Raw genomic sequence first — 27,689 nt, forward strand, 5'->3', positions numbered from 1 at the left:
CTACCTGGAAGTTTGTAACTTATCAAAAGTTTGTGACTGGAATTAAGGTAGCAGATCAATGATACATAGAGTTCTGATTCAGAATTTGCAAGGGACTGCCCAAAGCACGACCTTTAAAAAGAAAATCAGTAATCCGGTCTAAATCAATTTAGGGATGTGGACGTTCTTTTCCAAATCATTAAATGGGTTTATTACATTAAGAAATTCTTTTTACTAGTTTCAAATCCTCTGATTCAGTGAAATGGAGGATTTGAAGTTGGTAAAGTGGTTTGTTTATCTGACCCATAGGTTTTATTTTCAAGATTAAAAGTGTTATCGATTTGCAGAAAGTTTGTTGGTAAAATGTGTAGTAAGTGAGAATTGACCACTATGTCTGAAACCACATACATAGTAAGTGCTAATTGGTGCCTGTGTTCTCTCTCTCCTAGGTATAAAACCCATATCCCCAAGGCAGGGTTAAAGTGCATTGCATGTGCTCTAAGGTCAAGCCTGCCATAAACTACCTCTTCTAAGGGCCATTAAACTCTTGACTTTAATTTGCTCTCAGCCCTTCTCCGTCAAACCCCTGTACTTTAACAAACATAAAGTACAATGGTAGAGGTATCGTACTCATTGCATTAGGTGCCTTAAGTGAACTGGAAATAGCTTTAGTTTTGCCAACCTCTATTCAATTCTCTATTTGTAAACATCTTTGGATTATATGACTTACATTTTTATTCTCTCCTCCTTTACAGGAAGAAATCATTCAAGACAAAGGCAGGTAATTATGTCCTTTTCTATTCACTGAATTAAAGAATACTACCCAGATTTAGAGTTGGGTGATAATGGAATGTCCTCAAGTTTCTGGAGGAAATGCTACATTCGGAGTGGTTTTTACTACCTGAATTTCCTTCATCACAGTATCCATGTGATAAAATTCGAAAAGCAAATTGTCCTTTCAGAAATTTATGGAGTTTTTATAACCTCTCATCTCTAAATTGGCCCCTATATTCAATACGCTACATCAAACTATATTTGGAAAATTTCACATTCCAAATTAAAATCTCAAAAGGTACATTTGAGTTTCTACCCATTTTATGGTTTATATGGCATATCCACTGTTAATGTATTAGCCAACATTCACACGTAAGGTGTCATGCAATGCACGGTTCAAGCTCACACACTTTAATTTCATGCACCACACTTATCTGACCCCGGTTTCCTTGCAGCATATTTCAAGCGATAGGGAGGACACCTGCCCCAGATGTGGGACGGCGCGGGCAGGGTTCTTGCACTTGATCTGGGACTGCCCCTTGGTGAGGAGTTTCTGGACGTATGTGGTGGAATGTATAGCCGCCACTACCGGCCTTCGGATAGATCTTACCCCGCTCCACTGTCTCCTGGCCCTGGTCCCTAGGCCTAAGAGAAGGAACCTCTCCTACAAGCTACTGCAGCTTATGCTAGTTCTGGCGCGACTTAGGGTGGCCATTACCTGGATGGGGCGGAGGGCTCCTGAGATCTCAGCATGGCTTAGAGATGTCCGGGAGTGGTCCTTGGTGTAGTAGGGATGTGTGCGCGTAGGGATGATAAGCTGCAAGACGACCTCCTGGCCTGGAGGGTCATGTGTAATGCAGGGCTGGCCCTGAGTGACTCGGAGGGGACAAGTGAGGAACTGTTCACGCTGGAGGGGTCGGGGACTGATGGGGAGGGGGAGGGTGATGGGGACTGTTAGATTTGATCAATGTGTAGATTTCGGCTGCTTCCTCATGTTCGTATTCATCTCCTATTTATACTATGCTTCTTTCATTCCTCATGGCCGTACCTTGACCTGTGCTGCCTGTACCCTTTAGTGCCATAATGAGGCCATCGATCTGTATGCAAGTTTTTATCAGATGCCATTTGTAGGGGGGAATGTTTTTATACATGTATAAGTAAAATTAAAGTAAAAAAATATATATTAGCCAACATTAAGTCCATGTCAGCCTAAGTTTTTTTTTTAGATTTTTTTTAAATACATGTTTAATTATAAAGTTTAAAGAAATATCATATTTCTGCAAAATGTGTTTAGAATAAGGAGGATAGAGCCAGGAGTGTGTGTTGCCAGTGCACTGAGTGGCTGTTTGTGTCATGTAGATTGGTTTTGTATATATCTCATGAAGTGTAGTTAAGGGTTATATATTTCGGTGTGCATAACCCAGTCTGAACATATGTAGAGTCATGACTATGGAGTCATATGTATAACATTGGCTGTATCATTTGTTTGTGGAGTGTGTGTATTGGGCATCATGAAATGTGAGGTACTCTTTATAGACTTCACAAACTTGTCATAATGAATAATGGTTTATGAATGCACATGTACTTTTTGCAAACTTTATTTCCTATATCCATCTGTCAAGAATGTCTTTGGAGACAGTGTGTGTTTAAATGAGGAAGGAGTTAAAAGTATTTGTATGTGTTCTACAAATGAAGTTGGAAGTATGTGTCATCATTGCAAGTGTATACAGTTCATAAATGTCTGTATTGTACAAGTGTGTGTGTGTGTGTAAGGAATACGGAATCAAGTGTGTGTTGCCAGTGTAACGGGTGAGAAACTACATCCCATGGACTGTTTGTGTTGGTTGTGTAAATATCATGGAGCTTGTGTAAGTGTCATGTATTTTGGCTATCTGTGTCAGTCTAAATGTAAGAAGTCAGGAATGTATGTGTTTTTAAGAATACTTAGAGTCAGCAGTATGGAGACAGAAGTAGGTAATCTGCATCATGTGGATTGTGTGGGTGTGGTTTGTTCTGGAGAGTGTGTGCAGTGGACCCCATAGAGAGTGTGCTATCCTTTTCGTAAGAATTCATCTTGTTAATTGTGTAAATTCTGGAATAGCCTACCCATCTCGATCAAAAGCAGTCCGAACCTCATTATGTTCAGAAAATCTTTAAAAACCTGTTTTTTTCGAACAGACATTTAAACATACAGGCATTTTCTCTGACGTCGATTTCTTTAGTGTCAGCGCCAAGATGCCTCCAGGCATTCTTTGCGCTTTATACATTTTTAAATCAAAAGAAATCAAATTAATACATTTTTCGAAGTATAAAAATATGTTCACAAACTCCTGTCAATAAATGATGCACTACAATCTTGTACATAATATTCACAACCGTTTTGTAAATAAAAGGTAATGCAGTAGTGTGTGCCGGTAAAATATGTATATGGAGACAGGAGTGTGTGTTCAAACGTGTACGGAGTTAGAAGTATGTGTGTGTTCTATGAGTAGGTTCATGTGTCATCAGAGTGTTAAAACAGTGATGGATTTTTTTTTAAGTGTCCGTGTCAGGATAGTGTGTTGTTCAATAATTCTGTCAATAGAATGGAGTAAGATGTGTGTCATGAGTGTATGTATCGCGTTGAGTGTATCTGTATTCAAATTTTGTATCAGGTACAATATTTGTATTGGCTGTGTATATCAATTATAGTGCATCTAGAGTAAGATGTGTGTGATTTATGTCTATGTGTGTCAAGGGTCAGGAGTGTGGGCTTTCAAGAGTGTGTACAGTTAGGAATATGGGGCAAGGTGCATGTGTATAGGGTGTGTATATATTACTTTGAGTGAATACATATATTAAAACTTTGTATCACATGAAGTTTGTGTATTGCCTGTGTATATCACTCACAGTGCACCTAGAGTCTGGATTGTATATGCTTTATGACTGTGTATCAAGAGTCAGGAGTGTATCTTTCAATAGTGGATGGAGTCATAATTTGGGAGTCAGTAGTCTAAATTTCGTGCACCTTTTGTGGTATGCGCTTGTGTCACATGGAGAGTGTGTATTGGTATTGTGTAGTGTCTGTATCCATCAGGTGTGTCAGACTTTTATATTAGCCTTAGAGAATCCAAAGTCAGGAATCAGAGGGCCTTATTCACAAATGTAACTTACACTTTTAAGTACCTTTACAATTTTGAGTACGTTTACAACTTTTCGGTATTCCAAACTTCACTTTTGTAGTGACTTACATCTTATAGTAACTTAGAATTTTGTGGTAAATACTGCACTACACATGACAAACCACTTGTAGTCCCTAATCGTACCATTAATAAATAATGGTGTTAGACCCCATAGGAGCTTATGTTAAATTATTTAAAATTAATTAACATAGTTAAAAATATAAATCAAGGGGCTAACCCTTTTACTTATTTTCACTCTAAATTTCCCTTCTCCACATGTTCCTTATTTTTAAATAATAATTCCTGCCATGGATTAGTTCACCAACAAAATGGTCCATTGTCATTATGTGTTGTCCATATCTTTGATGGGTGATTCTGTACAATATTATTTGTTTTGTTTAGAGCAATAATTGTTACTGACTATCATCAGTCGTAATTGCACAAAATGTTGTTTAACGATGGCCAGTTGCATTTTGCTTCAAGCCCAAACAGTTTGCTGGTATTTGAACTTGTGTGTGTGTGTGTGTGTGTGTGTGTGTGTGTGTGTGTGTGTGTGTGTGTGTATATATATATATATATATATATATATATATATATATATATATACATATATATATATATATACACACAATATTTTCAATATTAAATCAATATTTTGTACAACCTACCTCCAAGTCAAAGTACCTTGTCTGATGCACTGAAAAAAAATTGTTATTCAGAATCCCTATAGATGTGTAAGGGGTGCCTCGCTCAACACACCACAATACAGACAAATAATAAATATATTGAGATAATACATTTACGATGAATCCGATAACCACCTCTACTCAAATCAATAACACAATAATCTTCAAATGGGATCACAAATATGAATAATACATCATCATAACAGTAATCAATCCACCAATATAACCCAGGATCATCATCTCATATCCTAACTGGTCATCACAAACCATACTTCAGATACATTCACAAACTCAACTTTTTCCTATTTATACTTCTGCTACAATTTCATTTAGTAACACACAGCCAATACAGATAGTCACTTCCCTGGAGGATCCAACATCGGAAAATCAGAAAATTTCCCGAAAATCTTCTCTCCTTCAATTTAGCCATAAATGGTTCAAAAACGGTAAAAGATCTTCATGGGACCCCTTAAAAATGAATTGGTCTTACACCAACCATCCCCTGCTACCAAAGTTTGTGCGAGCCTAACCCCAATAATCTTCTGAACCCCAGTTTTATTGAACCTCAAAATATACACTAGACAGTTCAACCCCACGGGTCCTCTCATTGATCTAACAACAAGAGACTTCTCTCCCCATCAATAGCACAACTTAGCAGAGTAAAATCATAATTAGAAACTGAGACCTCTCAATAACTAAATTCTAGATCAAAATTAGGGCCTCATTACAATGGCGGATGGGTGATCGTCCGACTGCCTTCGCAGCTGGATTGGGACCGCCCGATAAGTAGTCGGTGGTACCACTCACCATATATATATATATATATATATATATATATATATATATATATATATATACACATACACACAATAGGACTCATCTAGGTGTACATTCTTTCCAGTAACTATGTTTTATATGTCTTTGATATGCACAGCTTTATTATTTTACTTTACCAACATAAATTCAATATAATTTGCAGTGTCCAAACAGCAGTGTTGTTGTTGTTGTTGAAGCTCCTGCATGTTTTTAAGGAATATGTCAATAATGTGTTTTTTCATTGTTTAGGGATGTCAGAGAAACGTATAGAAGAAGTGCTGAGTCAGGTAAGACCGCCGACCCTCGGTCTGAGTCCAATCTCTCCCCTCAGCTCCACTGTGCCGTCTCTTGCCTCCAGACCTCCTCCATGGGAGGTTTGAGGCTGCTGCCCACTCCTGCGCCTGCTGTCCGCTCCAACTGGTTCCAGACTGCCTTTCTCGGCCGTTTTTTTTCTTCTTTATTTTTCCCTGTTGTGCCACTGTTATTGTGCTCATCTGTGTCTTGCTCTAATTCCACCACTGTTTTTATTTTCTCATGCCTGCCTCTTCCATTCGTCTTTTACTGCTGCTGCCCATGCGGCCCCTCCCCCCAGAATTCCCCCTCTCTTGCCTCCCTGGCTCTCCTTCCTCCCACCTCCCTTACTTAATGGTGGTCGCTGCGTGGTCGCGGCGCGGTCGCGCAGCAGATGCACACAGCGGGCGTGCCAAAAGGCGCACCAAAGGCAAACCTGTCTGCGCCCGTCCGCGACCCGACCATGGCCAGTGCCAGGAACCCTGGACCTCCCACTACCCATCACTACAACACCACCACCCTGGAAGACTTAGAGAAAGCCAACAGGCCTCGCCGAACACGGCCGGTTCTCCTGCCTCCTCTGCCACCAGACCCTCACCGCCACCCCAGCCTCCAACACCGCCGACGCCAGCACGGGCGACACCCTAAAATGCATACTCCTCAACGTACGCTCTGTACAAAAACACGCCATAGAATTCTGCAACCTAATCGACTCTCTTTTGCCTGACATCGCCTTCTTCACAGAGACCTGGTACAGAGCATCCTCCACGCCGACATCAGCACAGCCATCCCAGATGGATACAAGATCCAGAGGAAAGACCACCCCAACCACCCAGGAGAGGACCTCGCCATCACCCACAAGAGCACCCTCCGCCTCATCCCCTCTAGCAAAACCTTCCCTCTGCCAAACACTTGCACTTCCAGATCCAGACCACCCCCAAAGCCACACTCTGAGGAACCCTTGTCAACAGACCCCCTGGCTTCCGATCACCCTTCACCACCACCATCACCGACTTCATTGCACCCCACGCCATCGCCTCAACAAACTACATACTCATTGGAGACCTGAACTTCCACCTCGACAACCCCAGCGACCCCAACTCCACTATCCTTCATGACACCTTGACAGCATCGGACTTAAACAACTTGTCAGCACACTGACTCACAGAGCAGGACACACCCTCGACTCCATCTTAGCGGCAGGAAACAGCGACTAATTCATCCACACAATGCAGCCGCCATGGATCAACCACCACTGCTTACACTTCGCCATCAACAAACCCAAGGCACCCAAACCAGCCCCACTATCCTTCATGACAACCTTGCCAGCATCAGACTTAAACAACGCGTCAACACACCAACCCACAAAGCAGGACACACCCTCGACCCCATCTTCGTGGCAGGAATCAGCGTCCAATTCAGCCACACAGTGCAGCCACCATGGACCGACCACCACTGCTTACACTTCGCTATCAACAAACCCCAGTCACCCAAACCAGCCCCACGCCCTCCACAAAGGAACTGGAGCAAGGTTACTGACGATCAACTTAACTCCACCCTCACCCGAGACAACCACACCTGGGCACCCGACGCAAATGACGCAGCCAGAGAACTCCACACCTGGATCTCCAACTGCGCGGACGAGCTCGCCCCGCTACACAACCCCGACAGACAACGCCCCAGGAAAGCTGCCTGGTTCCCCACCTCTCTCCAAGAAGCCAGATGCACCTGCAGATACCTTGAGAAGAACTAGACAAACACCAAGACAACCGAAAACCACACCACCTACAAGGACGTCCTGATGGACTACCACAACCAGATCAGAGCCACCAAGAGGAACTTCATCCACAACAAAATCCTTTCCAACTCCACCAACTCCAAGGAATTTTTCAGTGTCATTCAAGAATTCACCAACCCACGCAGCGATCCCAAGACCTCTGCGACAAGCTTGGAACTTATTTCCAACTCAAGATCAAAAACCTCTCTGACAACTTCATCGACCGTCCACCAGACACCACCGACCCTGCCCCTCACATCCACCAAAGAGCCACGAACGCCAACGCATCCCAACTAAAATGCACCATCAACACCATCTTCAAAACAGGCACCTTCCCAGACGTCTGGAAGCATCAGAAGTCAGACCCCTGCTCAAGATGCCCACAGCTGACCCCACCGACCTCAAGAACTATCGGCCCATCTCGCTCTTCCCCTTCGCCGCCAAAGTTGCAGATAAAACAGTCAACATGAAACTGACATGATTCATTGAAGTAAACGCTGTCCTCGACCCATTCCAATCTGGATTTGGAAGCAACCACAGCACAGAGACCACCTTCCTTGCTGCCACAGACGACATCCGCACCCTCCTTGACCAAGGTCACTCTGCAGCCCTCATCCTACTCGACCTATCAGCTGCCTTCGACACCGTCTCCAACCGCACACTAGTTGCCAGACTACATGACACAGGCATACAAGGAACAGCCCTGGACTGGATCCAATCATTCCTCACCGGAAGAAGCCAAAGGATCAGACTCCCACCCTTCTTCACCGACCCCTCCAAAATCACCTGCGGAGTCCCACAGGATTCATCCCTGAGCCCCACCCTCTTCCACATCTACATGGCTCCCCTAACAGCGATCATCCCACAACACAGCCTCAACATCATATCCTACACCGATGACACCCAGCTCATCCTCTCCCTCACCAAAGACCCCACCACTGCCAAACTCAACTTCCAGAAAGGAATGCGAGACATCGCAGTCTGGATGACCAACAGCTGCCTGAAGCTCAGTGCCGAGAAGACAGAAGACCTAGTCCTTAGTACCACCCATTCTGCATGGGACAGCACCTGGTGGCTGACCGCCCTCGGAAACCCACGTACCCCCTCAGGCCACGCCAAGAACCTCAGCATCGTACTCGACTCATCACTCACCATGAACCGACAGGTCAACGCCGTCACCTCCAGCTGCTTCAACACCCTCTGCATCCTCCGCAAGACCTTCAAGTGGATCTCCCCTGAGTAAAGGAAGACAGCCACCCACGCACTCATCACCAGCAGGCTGGACTATGGAAACGCACTCTATGCCGGCATCAACAAGTCCCTACTCCGCAAACTCCAGACAATACAGAACACCGCCGCCAGACTCGTCCTCTGCATCCCCCGACACAAAAACATCAGCCAACGCCTACGAAGTCTCCACTGGTTCCCCGTAGAGAAAAGAGTCACTTTCAAAATTCTCACTCTCGCCTACAAATGCCTACACAACAACGAACCCAAATACCTCAACAACAGAATAAACTTCCACGTACCTAAAAGAAACCTCAGATCTTCCAACCTCACACTGGCCGAAACCCTGCGCATCTACAGAGCCAGAGCAGGCAGAAGATCATTCTCTCACATTGCAGCCAAGGCCTGGAAGAAGCTACCGGCAGACATCAGACGTACCCCCTCCCTGAACACCTTCAGGAAGACCCTCAAGACCTGGCTCCTCGGCTAAACAGATCTGCGGACCTCCCCCCTCAGCGCCCTGACACCCTCACGGGTGAGTAGTGTGCTTACAATTCCATGATTGATTGAGATAGTATTACCACCTCTTTTTTTTTACTTCCGCTAGTCCAGTAAACCCAACACTAGAAGGCAGACAACACTGTCTACAGACTGATCAGCCTTCTGAACATCTTGGAGAAGTTGTTTTAAAAATTCTGACTGTTACGTTTGGATGATTAGGCACATGAACATAAGATCTTAACGATCGGGCAAGGAGGATTTTGGGAAGGTCCCTCAACCATAGATCATTGTTTTGCTCTCAGGGCCATCACTCGGAAAGCCCTGGAAGTGAACCAAAGGCTATGTTCCTGTTTTATTAATGTCTGGATAGCTTTGACACAGTAGACAGGGGCCCCCAATGGGACAAATGCCACTCCTAGAAGCTTCCGATTTACCTCCTTAGTGCATTACAAACATTGCATATGAACAATTGGGCACAGGTTGAGCTTGATAAATCTGGTAGATTATTGCAAAAAAAAATCCCAATTCAGAATGGCCTCCGATACGGATGCGTTTTAGCCCCTCAGACTTTTAGTTTATTTCTGGCAGACCTTCCAGCAACCATAGATCTAGTGAATTCAATTTGCCCCATAGTTGAGAAACAGCATATCCATTGTCTGCTATATTCAGACGATTTGGTTCAGCTGGATTACATTCCTATCGGTCCGCAAAGAAAATTGGAGTCCCTTGAAGCACATGCAGCAAGTGGACGTTGAAGAAAATTCATCTAGAGAAGACTAAGGTGCTGATCTTTGGGAAAATATTGAATAACTGTAAATGGTACTTGCAAGCTCAAGAGGTGGAAGTGGTGAATTGTTATAAACATCTAGGGATGTCCTTCAGTAGGAACCTAAAATGGGATACACATATGGTGAGCACCAATAAGAAGTCAATTCTGCAAGCTGGTTGTTTTGTCAAATTTATTTGGAAATATGGGGGGTTTACGTTTCTATTACAATCTACAGTTGTTTTATTGTTTTAGAATGTGTTATGGACAATTGTTCCAGTAAACTTCATTTTTACCTACCTATTTTTACCTAAATCGTAAAAATTGCATATGTTCAATACTACTAACTAGATTTTTTAAATTTTTAGTCTCAAATCATTTATTACATATTTTACACAATGCCTCTAAGTTAAGCCTGACTCCATGTCCATGTCAGCAGACCACCATGTCTGTGACTGCTTTTTCTATAAATCATTTTTTTTTAAATGCAGCCCGTTTTCCTTAGAGGAAAACGGGATGCATTTAAAAACAAAAAATTTAACTTTTCAGTTTCATTTTTTAAGGGCATGAATTGGTCTCTTGGACCACTGCCTGCTCTTAAAAAATGTTTTTGCACCCATTCGCAAAGGGGAAGGGGTACCCTGGGGACCCCTTCCCGTTTGCGAATGGTTTACTTGAAGTAGGTGATAAACTGCAAGTGTTTTGCGACTGCAAATGTGGTCGCAAAACATTGGTACTTACCATATGGACTCGCTATAAGGAAGGGACGCCCTTGGCATGCACCTTCCTAATAGCAAATTGAAAACGCTATTTTGTGAGTCTGTGACTCGCAAAATAGCATTGGCACATACCATCACCGGAAAAAAACAGTCATACATCTGACCCTTTGCCTCATAGTGAAAAGATATTAAAGTGCACAACAGTAGGGCGGTAATGCAGTCCCACTTTGTCATTGTCCCTAAAAATATTTTTTAAGGGCAGGCAGTGGTCCCAGGCACAAATACCTGCCCTTAAAAAATTAAATGAAAACGTTTCATTTAAAAAAAAAAATGTATCCCGTTTTCCTTTAGGAAAACAGGGTAAATTTAAAAACAAAAGGCTGCTTTATTAAAAAGCAGTCCCAGACATGATGGTCTGCTGAACCCAGCAGGCTACCATCCCTGGGAGAACTGGAATTACCAATAGGCTCGCAAATTGCGAGAGGCTCATTAATATTAATGAACCTCTCAATTTACGACCCCATTGGGAATCGCAAAACAGTGTAATAACACTGTTGTACATTTCATTTAGCGCCTCGCAATTTGAGACTCGCAATGATTCGCAAATTGCGAGGCGCTAAATGGAAGGGTCGTACACCTGGCACTGTGTATGACTATTATATGGGACTTTTTGAAAAGATCTTAGCAGGGGTGTCTATCAGGGAGATAGGATGAACGTTTGTAGGCTCAGTATGACTACTGTTTTAAAAAATGGGCACTATTTTAGAATTGTGTGATGGCTCATGGAATTAAAGACATTTGACAATAAAGGTGCCCATAAAATCTGCTCACACTTAATCAAATCAATGAGAACTCGGTCAGAGTTGCCTTGTCACCCTTCTCTCCTGAATGGCAGCTATGATTTCCTACAGAGATACAGATTGGAAAGTGGAGGTATCAATTTTCACAACATCAGTGTTGCTTTGGTTACTGGCAACATAGATGGCTTTAAGATGCCCCACCCAATCCTTTCCCCTTGTATGGCAGCTAATAGTGGTACCAGTTTGATCTATCACCTTTATATCTGATACTGTTCTCCAAATAGCCATACTATCCTTCGTCTTAGCGGTATCTGAAAGGATAACCCACTGGTCAGTTATAATTTCCTTTCTGCGCTCTCTGGTCACAGACTTTTACTCCCTTTGCAGAGAGGCCACAAGAGCTTCATCTTGAGCGCAAGTAATGAGTGGCTTGTGCAAGAAGCGATTAGCGAAAGAGCATGAGTGATCGAACCAGGGAGGGACCAGCTACACTGATTTAACTGGCTTCATTAAGGACACCTTCATTTCAGCACATAGGGCTACAAAGCTATCTACAGCCCCCCCACCCCCCTACCTGTGATCTCCATTAAGCACCCCATCCCAAGAGACATATTTGCATCTACTATTAGCCCCCAAACATTTTATTGGTTCAATGAGCTTCCAAGACAGTCTAAATTGTCTGGGGTTGGCTGTACACTGTTAAGCCTGGGTATAGTTCTGGCAGGATGCCTAGCGGGTGTTGCTAGATCCATTTAGGTTGGATTATGGTCACTAAAATTGGTGCGGATGACTCCACCTTATAATAGGAGGCTTACTTAAGTTTGGGAAATAACAACAGAGTCTAATATAGAGGTAGTATTCCTCTCCCTAAAAGTAGGTGGCCCTTGAATGACTAACCCCGCCGCCTCGACTATATTATACAGGTTTGCCACAGTGAGCAGGGCTTCTAGTTCATTCCCTCTTGTATATGATCTCGACATTGCAGCTGGATCAATTTTTGCTCTGTAACTGGGTAAGCTAGCATAAAAATTACCTGCTAGGCACAGGTGCATTTGGTGGCCCTTCTGAGACTTGATCGCTACAATGGAAAATATGAAGTTAAATAAACCTGGAAAAAGTTTATTTGATATATTATAAACATTTGCTGGTCTGGGGGTGATATTTTTGAGCAGAGACCCGCTATATTCCAGCTTAGAATTTTTATCGAAGAGGCTTTATCCCTTGAAGGTGCTCTTGCATATTCCAACATTGGGCACCCCACCATTAAATTATGTGCGTTTTCATATCTTTCAGCTTAGAAGTGGTACCAGGCGGACCCACTGCGGTTTTGCTGTCCTCCTTGTGCAAAACCTTGTTATTTGTCTGTCAACTTCTGTGTATTCCACCAGGGCTGTGTAACTGTTGTTACTTAACATACTTGGGTGTAACTAGTGTTGTTGAACACTCCGCTCCGGTGTAGTACCATAATCCCATTCGTTGGCTTGTAAAAATAACCCAATGGAAGGGTAACAATATTAGTTACCATGCTCCATCCCAGTTCGTTCCTGCTCAGTAGTGTTAGTGTTCATCAGGCCACCAAGATTGCAACCGCGATCCAGAGACATCCTACTTTCTGTTAGGGAGATTCCGTTTGACACAAACCCTATCACTCGTTCCAGCATAGTGCCAATGCCAATGCTTGTGGGTTTAAGTGTATGTTTTAATAGCAAAGCAGAGGCTACTTTAGCCTTTTGCTTACCTATGATGTGAGAAGAGTCTTTTCACAGCAAATTATCCCCCAGGAGTTAACTTCTCACTTCTGCTTTTTTTATTCCTCTGTTATCTCAGAGGAGTGTTGTGGGATGCCACTGATAGTTTTATGGTGCCCTGTCAACCCCCACATAATGTCCTGGAAAGCTGGGAAGTGAAGACCCACCCTATCGAGCACTGCTGGTGATCAGGGCAGCTCAATGGCAGGCAGTGTCTGAACGAGGCAGTAAAATATCATCTCACCAGTAGAGTTTGTGGTGCAGCTGACAGATGAATAGTCCAAGCCCAGCCTTCCCTAGAAACGCAGTCTTTGCCAGCGCCATTCACCTGTTAATCAACAGTGGTAGCTTCGGAGGAGGAGCTACGTCAGCAAGCAAGATGGCTGCTTAAGCTCCCGGCTCCGCCGACCTCCATAACCCACCACGATATCCAGTACGCTATCCTGACTTTACGCCCAGTTTCGGTGTGCACGAACTGATCCACACTCCAATGGTGAAATCTGGATACTTTTATCAGCTTGTTTGACGAAGTTCCATCAAATTTAAGTTTGCGGCCTATACCAGCGGTGAAGCCGGGGCCTGGAGTACTTTCACAGCCGGGCTGTAGTGCAACAACATCGGCCAGGAGGATTGGGCTGGGTCCGGTCAACCGGAGTGGAGGCATTAATTCGGGCCAAAATCGACAGCGATCGTTTCCATCGCTCAGCATCGACCGAGGGGTGAGTCAACTTGCTGCCGGCTGCAAGTGGGGGCCCCATCCCTGTTTCCCCATCCCTGTTTCTCGGTCTCCGGGGTTCGGCAGTTTCGGGGTCTCTGACCTGCGGCCTTCACCGGGTTGACCCCGGTTGCGGACGGAGACTGGTCACCCTTAGCAAATTACTCTTTAGTGGTCTTGCCTGTCCGCCCCCCGAAGATGCCAGATTCACCCGGGGAGGCGATTGCGACCGATGTCGGGCATGAAACTATGTATCGAGCGGTGCATGAACCATCATTGAGGTCGATACTGGCAGAACTTTGGGCACTTCGCTCACATGTGGACACTTTGGTGAGCAAATTGGACACGCTCCTATCCGCAATGCTCCGGACGGAACCGGGCCTGGCCCTATCATTGGAACTGGAATCTACAGCCATTCAGACCGCGGCCATTTTGATCCTGTGTGAGAGCCCCGTGAGGAAACAGACATTGGAACCATCGGATGGTCCCCTGGGAGATTGTGTTCCTGAGGATGTCATGATCTTGCTGAACCTTCCACCACCACCGGCTTTGGAGATAACATCAGGCGCCCCTCCCCCCCCCCGGAGACTTTTGTTTGTTACTCTTTATTTTCTTTGTGGTCATCTTCTCTTTTCCTGGTGACGCTGCGACTCCTGTGCAAGACACGTTGGAACTGTTCCACTAGGAGAGAGAGTTTGTCTGCGTCTACAGTTCCTGTGGACTCACTGCCTGCGGGTAGCCATGGACTGCTTTCCTATGACTCTCTGCCTCTTTATTGCTTCTTCCTGGGCCTTTGGGTCTCGTTGGGAGTGGCTCGCTTTCTGGTTCAGAGGGGCCAAGGTTGAGATCGACTGGACCGGGAATGGTTGGCATGGCGTTTGTACATGTTGGACTCGTAATTGTTTGCTCTGAGAGGCTGGGCGGTGTTACACGGTACCCTCTACTTTCATTTATATCATCGTTTTTAAACTTGTCTTTATAATGATAGGGGGTGGCTATCTCGGGCGGGGTGTCTAAAGGGGCCGGGAGCCCACATGGAAATGCCCTCCTCCGTTTCTTCTCCTACCTTTGGGGTTTTAGTTATTAGGGGCAACAGGCACGCTGCTAGTGGGGTCAGGCTATAGCCATTTGCAGGGGTGCAGGGTGGGGGGTTGGAGGTTTTTTTTTATTTTGCCTTTTTTTTCTACGGCCTTTTCTTTCTTTCTTCCTTTCCCCCTTTTAAGGATCAGTATAGCTAGGAATCATCTAGACTCTTATTGTGTGCTCGTATTTTGTGCTGATGCTCTTATGGTATCCTGACTTTTGGGTGGGCGGGCTCGGAGTGCCGGAGCAATATGGAATGTGACTTTTGTTCTCTTTCGTATAGGTCTTAATGCTCTGGTGCTACTTTTCTATTATAGTGGTTATTTCATGCAAATCCTGTTTCTACCCTGTTTCCCGCATTCTGTTTGATTGTATAGCACCTGATCCTCCTATATAAAATATAAAATGAAACCTCTGTCTCATCCTGTACCCATCTGTGCATTCCTAAATACAATTCTTATCCTGAATCGCTGCCGGACCTTGGGATTGTCAGCTGATGAGCCGTTTTGTACAGTGAAATTGGGGATTTTCATTTTCTTAGCGGCCGGCCCCCATGGTTGTAGGCCCGTACTTGTATTTTTATTGAATGTTACAATAAAGGTTTTCAAAAAAAGAAAAAAAGAAAACAGTGGTAGCTTCATCCGCTTGCCAACTTGTTGTTTGAGTTTGACTAGGGCTGTGCTGTAGTTCTCTAATAGGAAATCTGATATGGTTCTTCTAGCTCAAATACTGAGATTTCTGAATAGTGTGTCCTCTGACATTAGTGGGTATTCCATTTGGCCTTGGCCAGTATTATCTGTGAGAAGAATTATAGTGGATTTAGCCCAATTGATGTTGACCACCGGTATATAAGTAAATCTTAAGAATTCAGTTTAGTAGGTCACATTGGTATTCATTTTTTACACATATAAAGTGCTGTCTGCATATAGCGGGATTATAAGTCTTCTAGAATATAAATAGTGTCTTTTTTCTTTGTGGGGGTGCCATACTCTGGTAGCCAGTGGCTCCATCGCCACAGCAAAAAGAAACAAGAGGGGGCAGCTCTGCCTTGTGCCACTGGTAATGTGTATTGGGATTCATATAATTCCATTTTGCCTGATCCTATCCACAACCTGTGTGTTGGGAAGTCGCACCCGGGATAGAAATCCTACACTGAAGCTGAAATGCTCTAGCAGACTTAACAAGTACTTCCACTCCAATAAATCAAACAATTTTGTCACATCTAAAAAACACTGCTGCCTGACACATAGAATTAATTTGGTGGGGCAATGCAAAGAGCATTCTAAGTTTGTGTGATATATGATGTGGACCTGCCAGGTATGAATGCCAATTGATCCCACCAGATTAAGTTGGAGAGTAAAGGTAGAATTCTACTGACAAGGAGTTTGGTGGGTCCTAGTAGTTTGAGCCTGGTTTTGAGGTCCGTGATCATCATGGCTTAAGGAAGAGATGGGGGCACGCTACAGTTGGGATCAGCCTCCTTGTAAACTGCTAATAACCTGAGCAATAGTAGGTGTGTGTATTAATTACATAATTGTGCTGGTACCCCAACAAGCTAGGGTCTTATCATTGGCTTCACAGTTTATGACTTTGGCCATTTCTTCCATTGTGATGGGCCTGTCCAGGTATTGTCTATGCCCTGTTTCCAACCATTCTACGGCTATGGTGTCAAAGTATTGTTTAAGCTCAGTTGTGTTTGGGCAACTTTTGGATGCTATAAGTTAGTGTAGAATTTGTGAAATGCTGCTATAATGCGGCTAGTTTTGTTATATTTCTGCCCTCCCCCTGTTTGAGCTCAGTGATGAACGTAGCAGAGCCACCAGTGTCTTGCGGGGGTGTCATGCTCTCCATCCATCCCTGCCCTGGCTTCCTTCCCTAGATCGTTAAGTTCATTCTGCTCCATTTCTTGATCTTCATCTAACTTACCTCAAATTGCCTCTATGGATTCTTCAGTGCCGACTGTGGTGATGCTCGCCTGTAGTTCTTTCAGCTCTGATTCTATCCTGGTCATTCAGTTTCTAGTGTATTTTAGATCCCCCTTGCTTGGCTATACAGTCCCCTCTTATTATTACTTTGTACACTTCCTACAGGATCACAGCAGGGCCCACTGTGTGGTCATTTGTGGAGAAAACTGCTCTGTCTCATTGCAAATGTCATCTCAGAACACAGCGTTGCAAAGTGCTACACTGGGGAACCTAAAGGAGACTGCCCTATTCATCTGCCCCGGTACGCTCTGTCAGGGATCTAGCTAGTTAAGGATAAACCTTCAGGAAGACTAGCTGATTTCATGACAGGGCAGCATATGGGGGTTCTTGCTCTATGCAGGGGCAAAGGCTTGCCAAAGAAGGGGTTTAAAATAACCACAGGAATATCTGCAGGCTAGGAGGGAAGCAGGTGGAAACAGTAAGCCTGCAGTTTAAACTATCAAAACAGCACAAGTATAAACAGGAAGGTAAACGCTATTACAATTATAAGTGATAGTGTGTCTGCTCCTTGAAAGTGATCTCTCTGTGAGTTAAAAAAGATCTTACAAGAAAGTAAAGAGCAGAATAATCTCACAGGGTTCAGGGAGACGCCGAGCTGCTCATATGGAGGAGTGCTGGGTGGTTCTCTGTGCCAAAAGCACAAGCATTGGAATCTATCTGGCACCTTAAAAGCAATGAAAATTAGGATGTAATATAAACACACAAGAATGCAGAGAAGAATAGTAGAAGGAACATAGAAACAAGAATTAGGCACTGGCAAACTCTGGACTGAAATAATTGCCAGAAACTAGAATACACACAACTGAGTATACTGGAACTCTCCACACTAACTAGAACAGGAAAATGCCTACAGAACAGGAAGATAGGAATACAAGACAAGGAATCTGCATATGGAAGACAGGTCTGGATGTGTGCAGACAAGACCTAGGGTCAAGTCAAACAAGGAAACAAAAAGGTAAGATAAATAAGAGACCGGCAACAAAGACAAGTAACTAATCAGAACGGAAACATAGAGTCAAAAAACAATGAAAATGGAAAGCAAAGGCAAGCCTAGAATATATTTGGAGGATCACACAGATAGCGAAGAGACACAGCAGTGGAGTCTATTGCAAGTCGTTGTACTCTGCACTGACACGGTTGAAATAGCCCGAGGCTTAGGGAAGGAACACAGGTACAGGAGGAGAGCCAGGTGCAAGGAATCAGGGACCACCAATTAAAGGAAGGCAGAAATGGGAAATGGAAAGGAGAAGACGAGGGAAACCATCAAACACAGTGCAGGGCTTAGGAAAGCCAGAAACAGACTACAGATCAAACCAAAGAGAGGGGGAAGTCCAGAGGGCAGATATAAAGAGGTCAGAAAGGGTGTGGGATCCAGGGTCAATATAGAAAATAGACTATCAACATTAGGGCGTGATCGTGGTAGGGTTTGAAGACAGAAAGGACTACAGGGACCATGAGGCATCAGGATGATAGTGTGGACGCCTGTACTGGAATACAAAGTGTATCTGACAATGCAAGCTGTAGAAAATTATAACATCTATTTAGGGATAAAGGAAGGACTTCAGAGCCCCTTTGTTAGTGCCACCTAGTGGCTGGAAGGTAAAACACTACCATGCTCAGCATGACTGGAGCATGGTCCGAGAGAGTCCTTGGATACCCAAGCACTGCTATTTTAGTATGTGGCCAATGTGTCTAGCAATATGCCTACATCAATGTTGTGTCACCATATATATGCCAGTAAGTGCTAGTTTTACAGAAATCATTGAGGCCTCTGACTTTCCATATAATTTAGATAATGTCTTTCATTGCGGTGTTATAGCCTGTATCCCTTGGGTTGTGCAGTGTCTCTGTATGGCTGGGTATTGCATGTGTGTGTCAGATGCGGAATTCTGTAGCTGCCAGTGACAACATCTCTGAAGCCCACAGGCTACCTCTTGTTTTCCTGTTCACTTCTCCTTTGTCCCTCTTGTCACCCACTAAGGCCACCCCAACTTGCCAGAGAGATCATTTTATCTTGCATACCCATCCCAACCATAGGTCTACCATCTTCAACACAACAAAGAGGGGACTTCCCTCTTTTGGAGGGGCTGGGAATCCTCGTACACTCATTCTCCGAGTGGGACCAGTGGCCATGAGTGAACTGTTACTTAAAGTCTGTCTCCCCGGGCCTCTGATCAATGCATAATTTGTTTCAGTGTGACTTTGTGTGCAGGCCGGTCAATTTGTTCCTGTTTGTTTTGGGTCCGCTGTAGATATGCTTCAATGATCATGGGTGTGCTAGGAGTCAACTGCACCCCAATTAGTGGTTCACAGTGTGCATCTTTCAGTCTGTGTCATTTTGTGTGTTCCTGTTATTTTGTTGGGGTTCTGCTCTAGGCAATGGCGAGTTCCATAGGTTTTTAAGGAGGATGAATGTGTTGGGTTGGGAGTGATTAGGAAAGAAAGGGGTATTTTCCAATTATTAGGATCTGTAATTTGGGGAGTATAGTAGGCTTGATTGTATCCCTGATTTCTGCAAAGTCTGCTCTAATGAATGGAATTTTCTTTGTGCTGTCTGTACAGCAGTTGTGAAATATGGATACATGGCTATGTGTTTGCCATCACATTTCATGTCATTCTGTTTTCTAGCCAGCGTGAGCACTGTTTCTCGCTCTTTAAAATTGAACAGGCATGTTATGACTGTTTGTGCCATAGAACCAGGTGGGGGCCAGGAGCCTACGATCTGTGGGCCCTCTCAACCAAGAAAAGTGGAGTATATGAGTTGTCTCCAAAAAAATACAATTCAGCATTTCTTTCGGCCTCCATTGATATGGCCAATGCTAGACACTTCTGCAAATTGTTACTTCATGATCTAGCTTTTAGATCTTAATTTTTAGCTTATATCCAACACTCTTTCCATCTGCAGTAGCTTTTTGTTGTGCCCTTCTGTCGTGTCTTCAGTGTCAGACCGGTGATTCTCAAGCTGTTCAATGCAACCTTTATGTGTGTCTGCTCTCTCTTTCATTTGGTGTAAGCAATCTATGAGAGTGTCTATTTTGCAATCTATCATCTTCAAGCTGTGCTTCATGTTGAGTAGTAGATGCTTGAGATCTGATGTTTTTACAGTGGCTGTGCCTTGTTCCTCAGCGGCTGCATCCTCATCCATAGCCTAAGAGGCTGTGCGGCGGGTCTTAAATGGTAACTTTGATTGCTTACCAGAAATGTTCCTCATTGATCAGTTATGTCATGCTAGACTGCCAGGCACTGCACTGGATCCAAGACTTTCCCAGGGTCCCTTTAGAGTTACGTCAGACCTTCAGATGTCTTGTGCTGTAGCCGTGACTCAGTGCCTGGACAACCCCCAATGGCCGGAGGCAGCCACAGTGTCTCCTGGGGTTACAAGCAGATCTGCCTAGCTGCACTGGTGGCTAGGGTGGCTGCTACTTGCTCATCCATAGTGTAGTGCTGTTGACAGTTGTTCGACTTGTAGTCCTCTGGTCTGACCCCCCCTCTCCCCAACCAGGTGCACTGTGCAATGTATACTTTAGATTGCCTGTTCCTGACTTTCAGTGCAACCTCACAACTGGAATGTGGTTGGCTTGAGATCCCTTGGGCCTGTTTAGGGCAGTTTGCTTAGGGCAGGTGCCAGCTGATTCACAATCTTACCGCCATACTAGTAAGATGGTAAGACCCCATCCAGGGAGCACATCAGCCCACTCACAGTGTTGAGTCAGGCCAGGCCATGGCCCTCCTCTTCCTCTACAGCCCAGGTAGGTCTCTCGCCCCTCGCAATGAGCCACCTAGTTGGGTCGATGTTGCAGACCGGCGGGGCGAGTGTTGCTCCTCAGCCGACATGTGGGAAGGGCCTATTAAGGTGGCCTTCTCAGTTTAGGCCACAAACCTTTGACCTCCAGTTTAACCAGTCGGCCTTCGGGCTCTCTGTCCTGTCAGTATATCGGAGCCCGCAAATCCTCAGAATCAGGAGCACCACGCAGCCATTGGGCTATTTATGGTTCAGCGATTTGCCTATCAGTTTCTTCTGCTGCCGTTGGCGGGCTTTGCCAGTTTCATTCTCTCCATCCGTTAATGCAAAATGGAACCACGTCTCGCAAACGGGTTCAGCGACCTGTCCCAGTAACTTATCACTTGCAAGTTTGTTCTCGTTTTAGCTCAAATTAGTTTATACACGCACATGCATGCTGCTCTTTCTGAATATGCTATGAGGCCTCCTTATGCAGACATTAGATGGATTATTCGGCCTGCCAGCAAAACCTCACTAGTGTGCGACTGTCTTGCTGCTGCATCCTATAGCACTCTTACCAGGTGATCATGACTTGCCAGATATACCCATTTAACCATGAAGAAATACATTCTTAATCTGGAAACAATCAATTCCTGACCAATGCAGATACCACAAGAGCAATATGCAACATCTTTATATGATGCTCTTAATCCATCAGCTGCTGGTGGACCTCAGAAATGGGAGCAAAAGGTTATAGCTGAGATGGAATGGGTTATGTATTAGAGGTTTAAATTAGGTACAATGTGCAAAATATGAAGGCTCAATAATGCAAGGGTGCGTGATATGATATGATATGATATTGTATTTGTAGAGTGCAACTAATGCCCGGAGGCATCTAGGTACTGCCCAGACAGAGAAAGTAAAAACCCTGCAAAGTAGAAAAAAATAACCAACAAAAGGCATTGGTGATGGAACTACCTATGTTAATGACTAAAGAGCCAGGTTTTTTGTGCTTTCCTAAAAGCTAGCAGATCAGACGACGACTTTAGATGAGGTGGCGGGGAGATGAATTTAGGTGAGGAAGCAGGAAGTTCCATACTTTGGATGTGGCATAGACGAAGCTCCTACCACCCCAGCTCTTCTGCCGATACTTTGGGACTTTAACTAGGTTGGCAGTGGAAGATTGGAGCTCTCTTTGAGTAGTGTACCAAGAGAACCTGTGTTTAAAATACTCAGAATCAACCCCATTTAGGGCCCAAAGGCAATACAGAGGGCTTTGAAACTGATCCTTCTGCACTATACAGCACACATGCAGACTAGGAAAAATTTGAGAAGTTGTCTAAGCATAGTATTGTGCACTGGAAGGGAACGCTCCCAGTACAAAACCGTTGCTAGACTCTCGCACACACCCGTGCTCTGTGGCGCAAAGGTGTGTGCATGGCAGCAAATTCTGTGCCAGTGCTATGTAGAGGGGAGGTGAGGTGAGTGGCAAATCTCTGTAGATATGGTGCTGTCCTGCTCCCTTCCTGTCATGCAATGCAGTGCAGCCTTTTTTTTGGGCTGCTGCACTGGGTTGGGTGACAGTTTAGTGAATCCGGTCCAAAGTGTGCAGATAATGGGTGTTGCCTGGGTGTTGCCTGGGAACACCCACAGCAACACCCATGGAACGCCCCTTTTACCCAGTGTTCTGTGTGAAAGTGCCACATATTTACAAGGCCATGAAAAGCCCATAAAGTGGCTTTACATGGCCTTGTTAATATGCCAGACACATTGTGCCACCGGACACAAAAATACATGATGTTCTCGTGCTGCAAGAAGACTCATACATGAGACCCATTTAGTTTTGAACCATGGTTGATATTCTCAAAATCCTGACCACAAACTGCTTGTTGTGTCCTATACACTGAACCCCTCAAGGCCAGGCATCCATGTCATATATTCATGTTGAGTCACTGTGTAAAGTGAGAGTCACTGCAGCTCCGCATCTTATCTGATGTCTCCCCTTAATACTAGTGCTGCACTGAGAATATGGAATTTGCTACCTCCAAGCATCAGAAGGTTACCTACTCTGCAAATTCAAGAAAGAAACCAAGATCTTTCTAATGAGTAAATTGCTACCGTAACCATTACCGAACAGCCTAAAACCTCTCGCTTAAAGACGCAAGAGCATCTCTTGCTAGTCCAATTTCACCTGTTTTATATAGATTCTTACTTTCCTTTATGCTATGGTTCCTCTAGACTTACATTCTGTGAATGTGCTAAAGTCTTCATTGCTGAGTGAAGTTTCTGTTACAATTTTTTATTGGACTTTAATGTGTTAAATGTTGTCCAGATTATCGCACTAAAGAAAAAGTAGTCACGTCGTTTACTGTGAAGCACTCTGATACCCTGTGGGGTTAAGTTTGCGCTATACCAAACACAGAATACTGTAGCAGCTGTTATCTGGGGCTTTGAGGAATGCTGATTATACATGACCTGAAACGACCTTCACAGTGCCCTTGCAATGGTGGACCTTGGTTTTCTGGCTGAATTGTCTGAATCACTGCTGCTGTATGCATGCATGTATGTATGGGCATATGTATATATTTGATATTTATATAGGTCAAAATTAGTGAAAAGGGGGCAGAGTGTTAACAGGGCCAGGTAAGCTTACAGTCAATGAGTGAATGTAAAGGCATCTGGGTTCTGGGAGCAGAAATGTAGTGGCACTGCATTGTGATGTAGGGTTCTTTAAAGAGTTACGTCTTCAAGTTTTTCCTAAATTGGACCATCGTTGAGGTGGTTCTGATGGATACATGGATGTTGTTCCTAATTCTGGGTGCATAGATGCAAACGTATATTTCATTTATTTTCACTTCTTAGTCTCCATTTTGATGATGTCCTGGTTGCAAGGTTTGCCGAGAGCCACCAGAGATAATGAACTTGTCTACAGATAAGCAGGGTTGGCTCTGTAAATGATGCAGCTGGTTTTGAAGATGGTGCAGGCAGGCAAGGAGAGCTAATTGAGTGCCATCAGGATGGGGTTGATGTGATCATATTTTTTCAGGCCCTGGATGAGGCATGTGCCAGCATGAAGGATACCCTGAAGGGGGCTAATATGGAGTCTGAGAGGCCATGGAGCAAGGCGTTACAACCATTCAGATACAAGAGTATGAGCGCTTTATTAGCACTACTGAAGTCACTTTCTGGAAGAAATGGTTTTACTTTAGAAGACAGAGCTGGTACCAGCAGGTCTTTGTTTTTTGGCACTTTGTTACTTGAGGGTGAGGTTGGTTTTCCATATGAATCCAAATGCTTTGACATTCAATGAAAGTTGGGGTTCACAGCCTTCAATGATAATGTCATTGAGATGGATTTTTACTATTTCTTGCCTGTTGTTCTTAACAGGAATAACAGGAATTCTTTCTTGGTGGATTTTAACTTCAGGTAGGCGTTGGACATCAGGATCTGGATGAGGTGCAGGCAGTGTGTAGGCATTGGATATCTGTAGTGGAGGAGACTTTGAAGCAGAGTTGTCAGTGTTCAGCATATTGATGACATTTGATGCTGTTATCTGTGACCTGTGAATTGGTCTCCAGGGGGATCCATGGAGAAGTTGAAGATGACAGGTAACAGTACCAAACCCTGATGTACTCAGCAGGTGATAGGAATGTTTTGAGGCCTAGAGGTGTGGTTATGGACACAAAGTATTGCTCACTAGCCTGCCACCTGCCGAGTCTTACAGAGCCTGCCAGCTCCTTTGTACTGGCTACTCCACTTGGGATTAGACCATACTGCTCTGTTCACTTCCTGTCTGTGCACAGCAGTGCAGCATACGAGTGACCAGAGTTAGTTTACTACTACTGTCATGCTGATCCCAGTTCTTAAAGGTCACAAGTTAAAGGCAGATGGAAGCAAAAGGCCCAGCCCTTGGGCAACAGCCGTGCTGCGGCAGGTTTGCATTCCATGGCCCTTTCCCAGCTCTGTCAAGCACAAATTGGAGTCATCCACAGTTATATGTTATACCTCTATGAGAAATTATTTTGAAATACTAAATTACACATTTTGTTAAAATCTATTATGTAGTTTGAAAAGTGATAAGTGAAAAAGTATTTGTTGTGTGACATTTAGAACTGCAATAGAACTCTCTTTGGCACAAAAGATTGGTTAGGGCAGTGTTACTGAACTCTTTCTTGGAGTCCTATAAAACTTATCTAACTACTTTTCCTGTGGTGTGTTTTCTTTCTTTTCTCAGGAGTACGTAGGAGATGAGGAGTCTAGATCTAACGAAATGTACTACGCTGACATCATCTTCACATCTAAGGACGCTTCTACCATAAACAAATCTTCCAATGACACTGAATATGCCACAATCTGCACCAAAGTGCCAACAGACACCATTGAGGGCAACAGTGAATATGAGTATGCCCTGCCTCATTGTGAATGCCCCCAGTTCAGTGAATGTCAAGCAGACCAAGATGCTGAGTAAATATCGATTGTTTCTTAAATACCAGGCCACAACCAGGGACAACCAACTTCTACTGTTTGTGAAAGCCCAGATGGCCATAATAAATGCTATTGTTATCATATTATCATATGACAGTTCAGATTCAATGATAGTGATTTTCTTTATGACATCTTTACCAGCAGACCCTGGTTGTCTGAATCAGGGTCTGTTATTTGCACTTTAGATGGCATTTTGGCAAAACACAGTTTTGATTTGGGGCTGTATAATCACATTTATAAAGAACAGCTGTGGGAAGCATTGATTGACCTTTTGACTACAAAGCTCTATCTGGGATCTCAGAGTTGGAATCACTTTCAAATAATTGTTTCTATTTTAATTCTGTCATGTAACCCATGCAGCATACTGGGCATTAGCAATGCAGTGAGGTTGTGGGACAGGTGGGATATAGTTGTAAAAAGTGAAAAATCTGTAAAATATTGAATTTGGGCGATTTAAGGAAGAGTTTGTGTTGCACTCTACTTCTCAAGGAGATTGGTAGTATGATTTACTTATGAAATAACCTACTTTGACTTTCACAACTAATATTTTCCTTCATCAAATGTTTCTTGATACACCTCCTTGAAGCTCACTTGGTTGCCCTGTACCATGGAGGAATGTCTTTATTGTAAGAACTTTACTTAATGTGGTATAACAGATATACATTTGGCTGCCTGGAAAGCCCGTTGTCTTGTTTTAAGCGAGAAACAAAAACAAACCTGGGATCACAGGGTATTTCTGGGAACCTGGGTATAAATGTAATCGAAGAACAATGGTTCCCTCAGGCGCTTTCTGACTCAGAAATCAGTAAACCATAAACCGATTAATTGCATTATTTGCTTGTTCATATGCACCAAGAAAACAGAAAACTATTTAGAATAGGTGCTCCAAGTAACGGTGTTGTGATTGTCAATGTGAACGATGCGCTATTGCTTATTGACAAAGGCAGAAAAATCTTGCACTGTTGACTCAATAAATCACGGTTCTTCAACAAGACTCAAAATCAAAGTACAATGAAGAGACACAGTCGAATTGTTAGTCAACAGGTGATTATGTCAACATTTCGACCCCAGAGAGCATTTCACAGGGTCTTCATCAGGACACTGATTGGCAGCAACCCTCTAGAAAATTAAGACAATTCATTTCTATGAAAGAATCCCACACACTTGGGCTAAAATATGCTTCAGTTTCTCAGCTCCTAAATGATCCACTCGATAAAGTGCATAGGAGATGAGCATAGCATTACAGGCCTGGATCGAGCCACTGCTCACGGTCGACTTGTATTGGAAGATGCTGCTACAAGGAAATTGGACCTCTTGCCTCCTTGCCCTTGCGGCAGCGTCTTCGAGCGGAAGACAATCATGGGCAGTGGCTCAATACAGGCCTGTGAGGTTCTGCTCAGCTCCTATGCATTTAAGTTAGGGCATGGTTCATTAACAAAACAAATAGTGAAATCCACAAAGGTGTTCAGGGCAGTAAATCAGCTTGAATATGTATGCAGCAAATTTATATATCGTGGATTCCCACTGTAGATTTTTTCAACATTTTGAAAACCAATTAAATGTTCCTAGATGGTGATACAAGAAGCCCAACCTTATTTAAAAATGGCAAATATGGCACTTGACTTTGATTTTATTGTAGCAAGTTGAACTGAACAATTTCTTGCCCTTCTTTTTTATTTTCCTAGTGCTCTATAGGTGAACACAGTTAAATATATAAGTATTTGTGGTTTTAGCTCCATGATATTCACTGTCATCACACAAACCTGTCTTTTACCCCGAGGGCACACAGTTTCCAGACATGATCTGCTTAAACCTCATTTTAATTTCATGACAACACCATAGTTCCACAAATCCATGGATTATATATGATCACTCATGACCTTGGTTTAATCGTATTTTTGACTGTATGGACACACATGCTTAATTTTGTACATATTCTGTACTATTTGAATATAATGTTTTGGAAGATTTAAATGTATTCTTGATCAAAATTAGGAGATTTTAAAGAACTGACTTAATAAAAATGTTGTATGGATTAAAAGAAGCAGTCTGGCTTGGTTCAGCAAATACCAATTGGGATGGCTAAAAAAAGGCAAAGCATATAAGGGTAGTCATCTGAATCTTTTCTGAACCTCCTAATGGTCTTCTGTTTTGCCACCTTTTTCCCAATTTCTTCACGTTTTACTTTTTTTTCACCTATGTGGATATCTCTCTTTCTGTTTGTCTTTTACATTTATAACTACATAATTAAATGTTTAATTGTATGGTTGCTTTACATATGTCACTATGGTTAAATATCAATAACCTTTATAATTCAAGACTGGTGCAAGTATTTCACATTGAGCCATGTAACACATTTTATCATTTTTTTATGGTAACCACAGTTGTGATGCATAAATATTGTGAACCTATATAGTGTCTCACATGATAATTGAACGAGAGTTTATGAAATTCC

The 27,689-nt window shown here is 43.6% G+C and overlaps 1 protein-coding gene across 1 annotated transcript in view; it reads left to right on the top strand.

Annotated features, from left to right (window-relative positions):
* LOC147698891 (uncharacterized) overlaps positions 1 to 27,275 on the top strand; it is a 101,959-nt gene extending 74,684 nt beyond the window's left edge. Inside the window, exons 2-4 of the mRNA XM_086935508.1 lie at positions 735 to 760; positions 5,666 to 5,703; positions 24,984 to 27,275. Coding sequence (XP_086791634.1) covers positions 735 to 760; positions 5,666 to 5,703; positions 24,984 to 25,217 — 298 coding nt within the window. The 3' untranslated portion in view covers positions 25,218 to 27,275. The remainder of the gene's footprint in view (positions 1 to 734; positions 761 to 5,665; positions 5,704 to 24,983) is intronic.
* The last annotated feature ends 414 nt before the right edge of the window (positions 27,276 to 27,689 follow it).

This window comes from Lissotriton vulgaris, chromosome 8, assembly GCF_964263255.1.
Source record: "Lissotriton vulgaris chromosome 8, aLisVul1.2, whole genome shotgun sequence".
NCBI lineage: Eukaryota > Metazoa > Chordata > Amphibia > Caudata > Salamandridae > Lissotriton > Lissotriton vulgaris.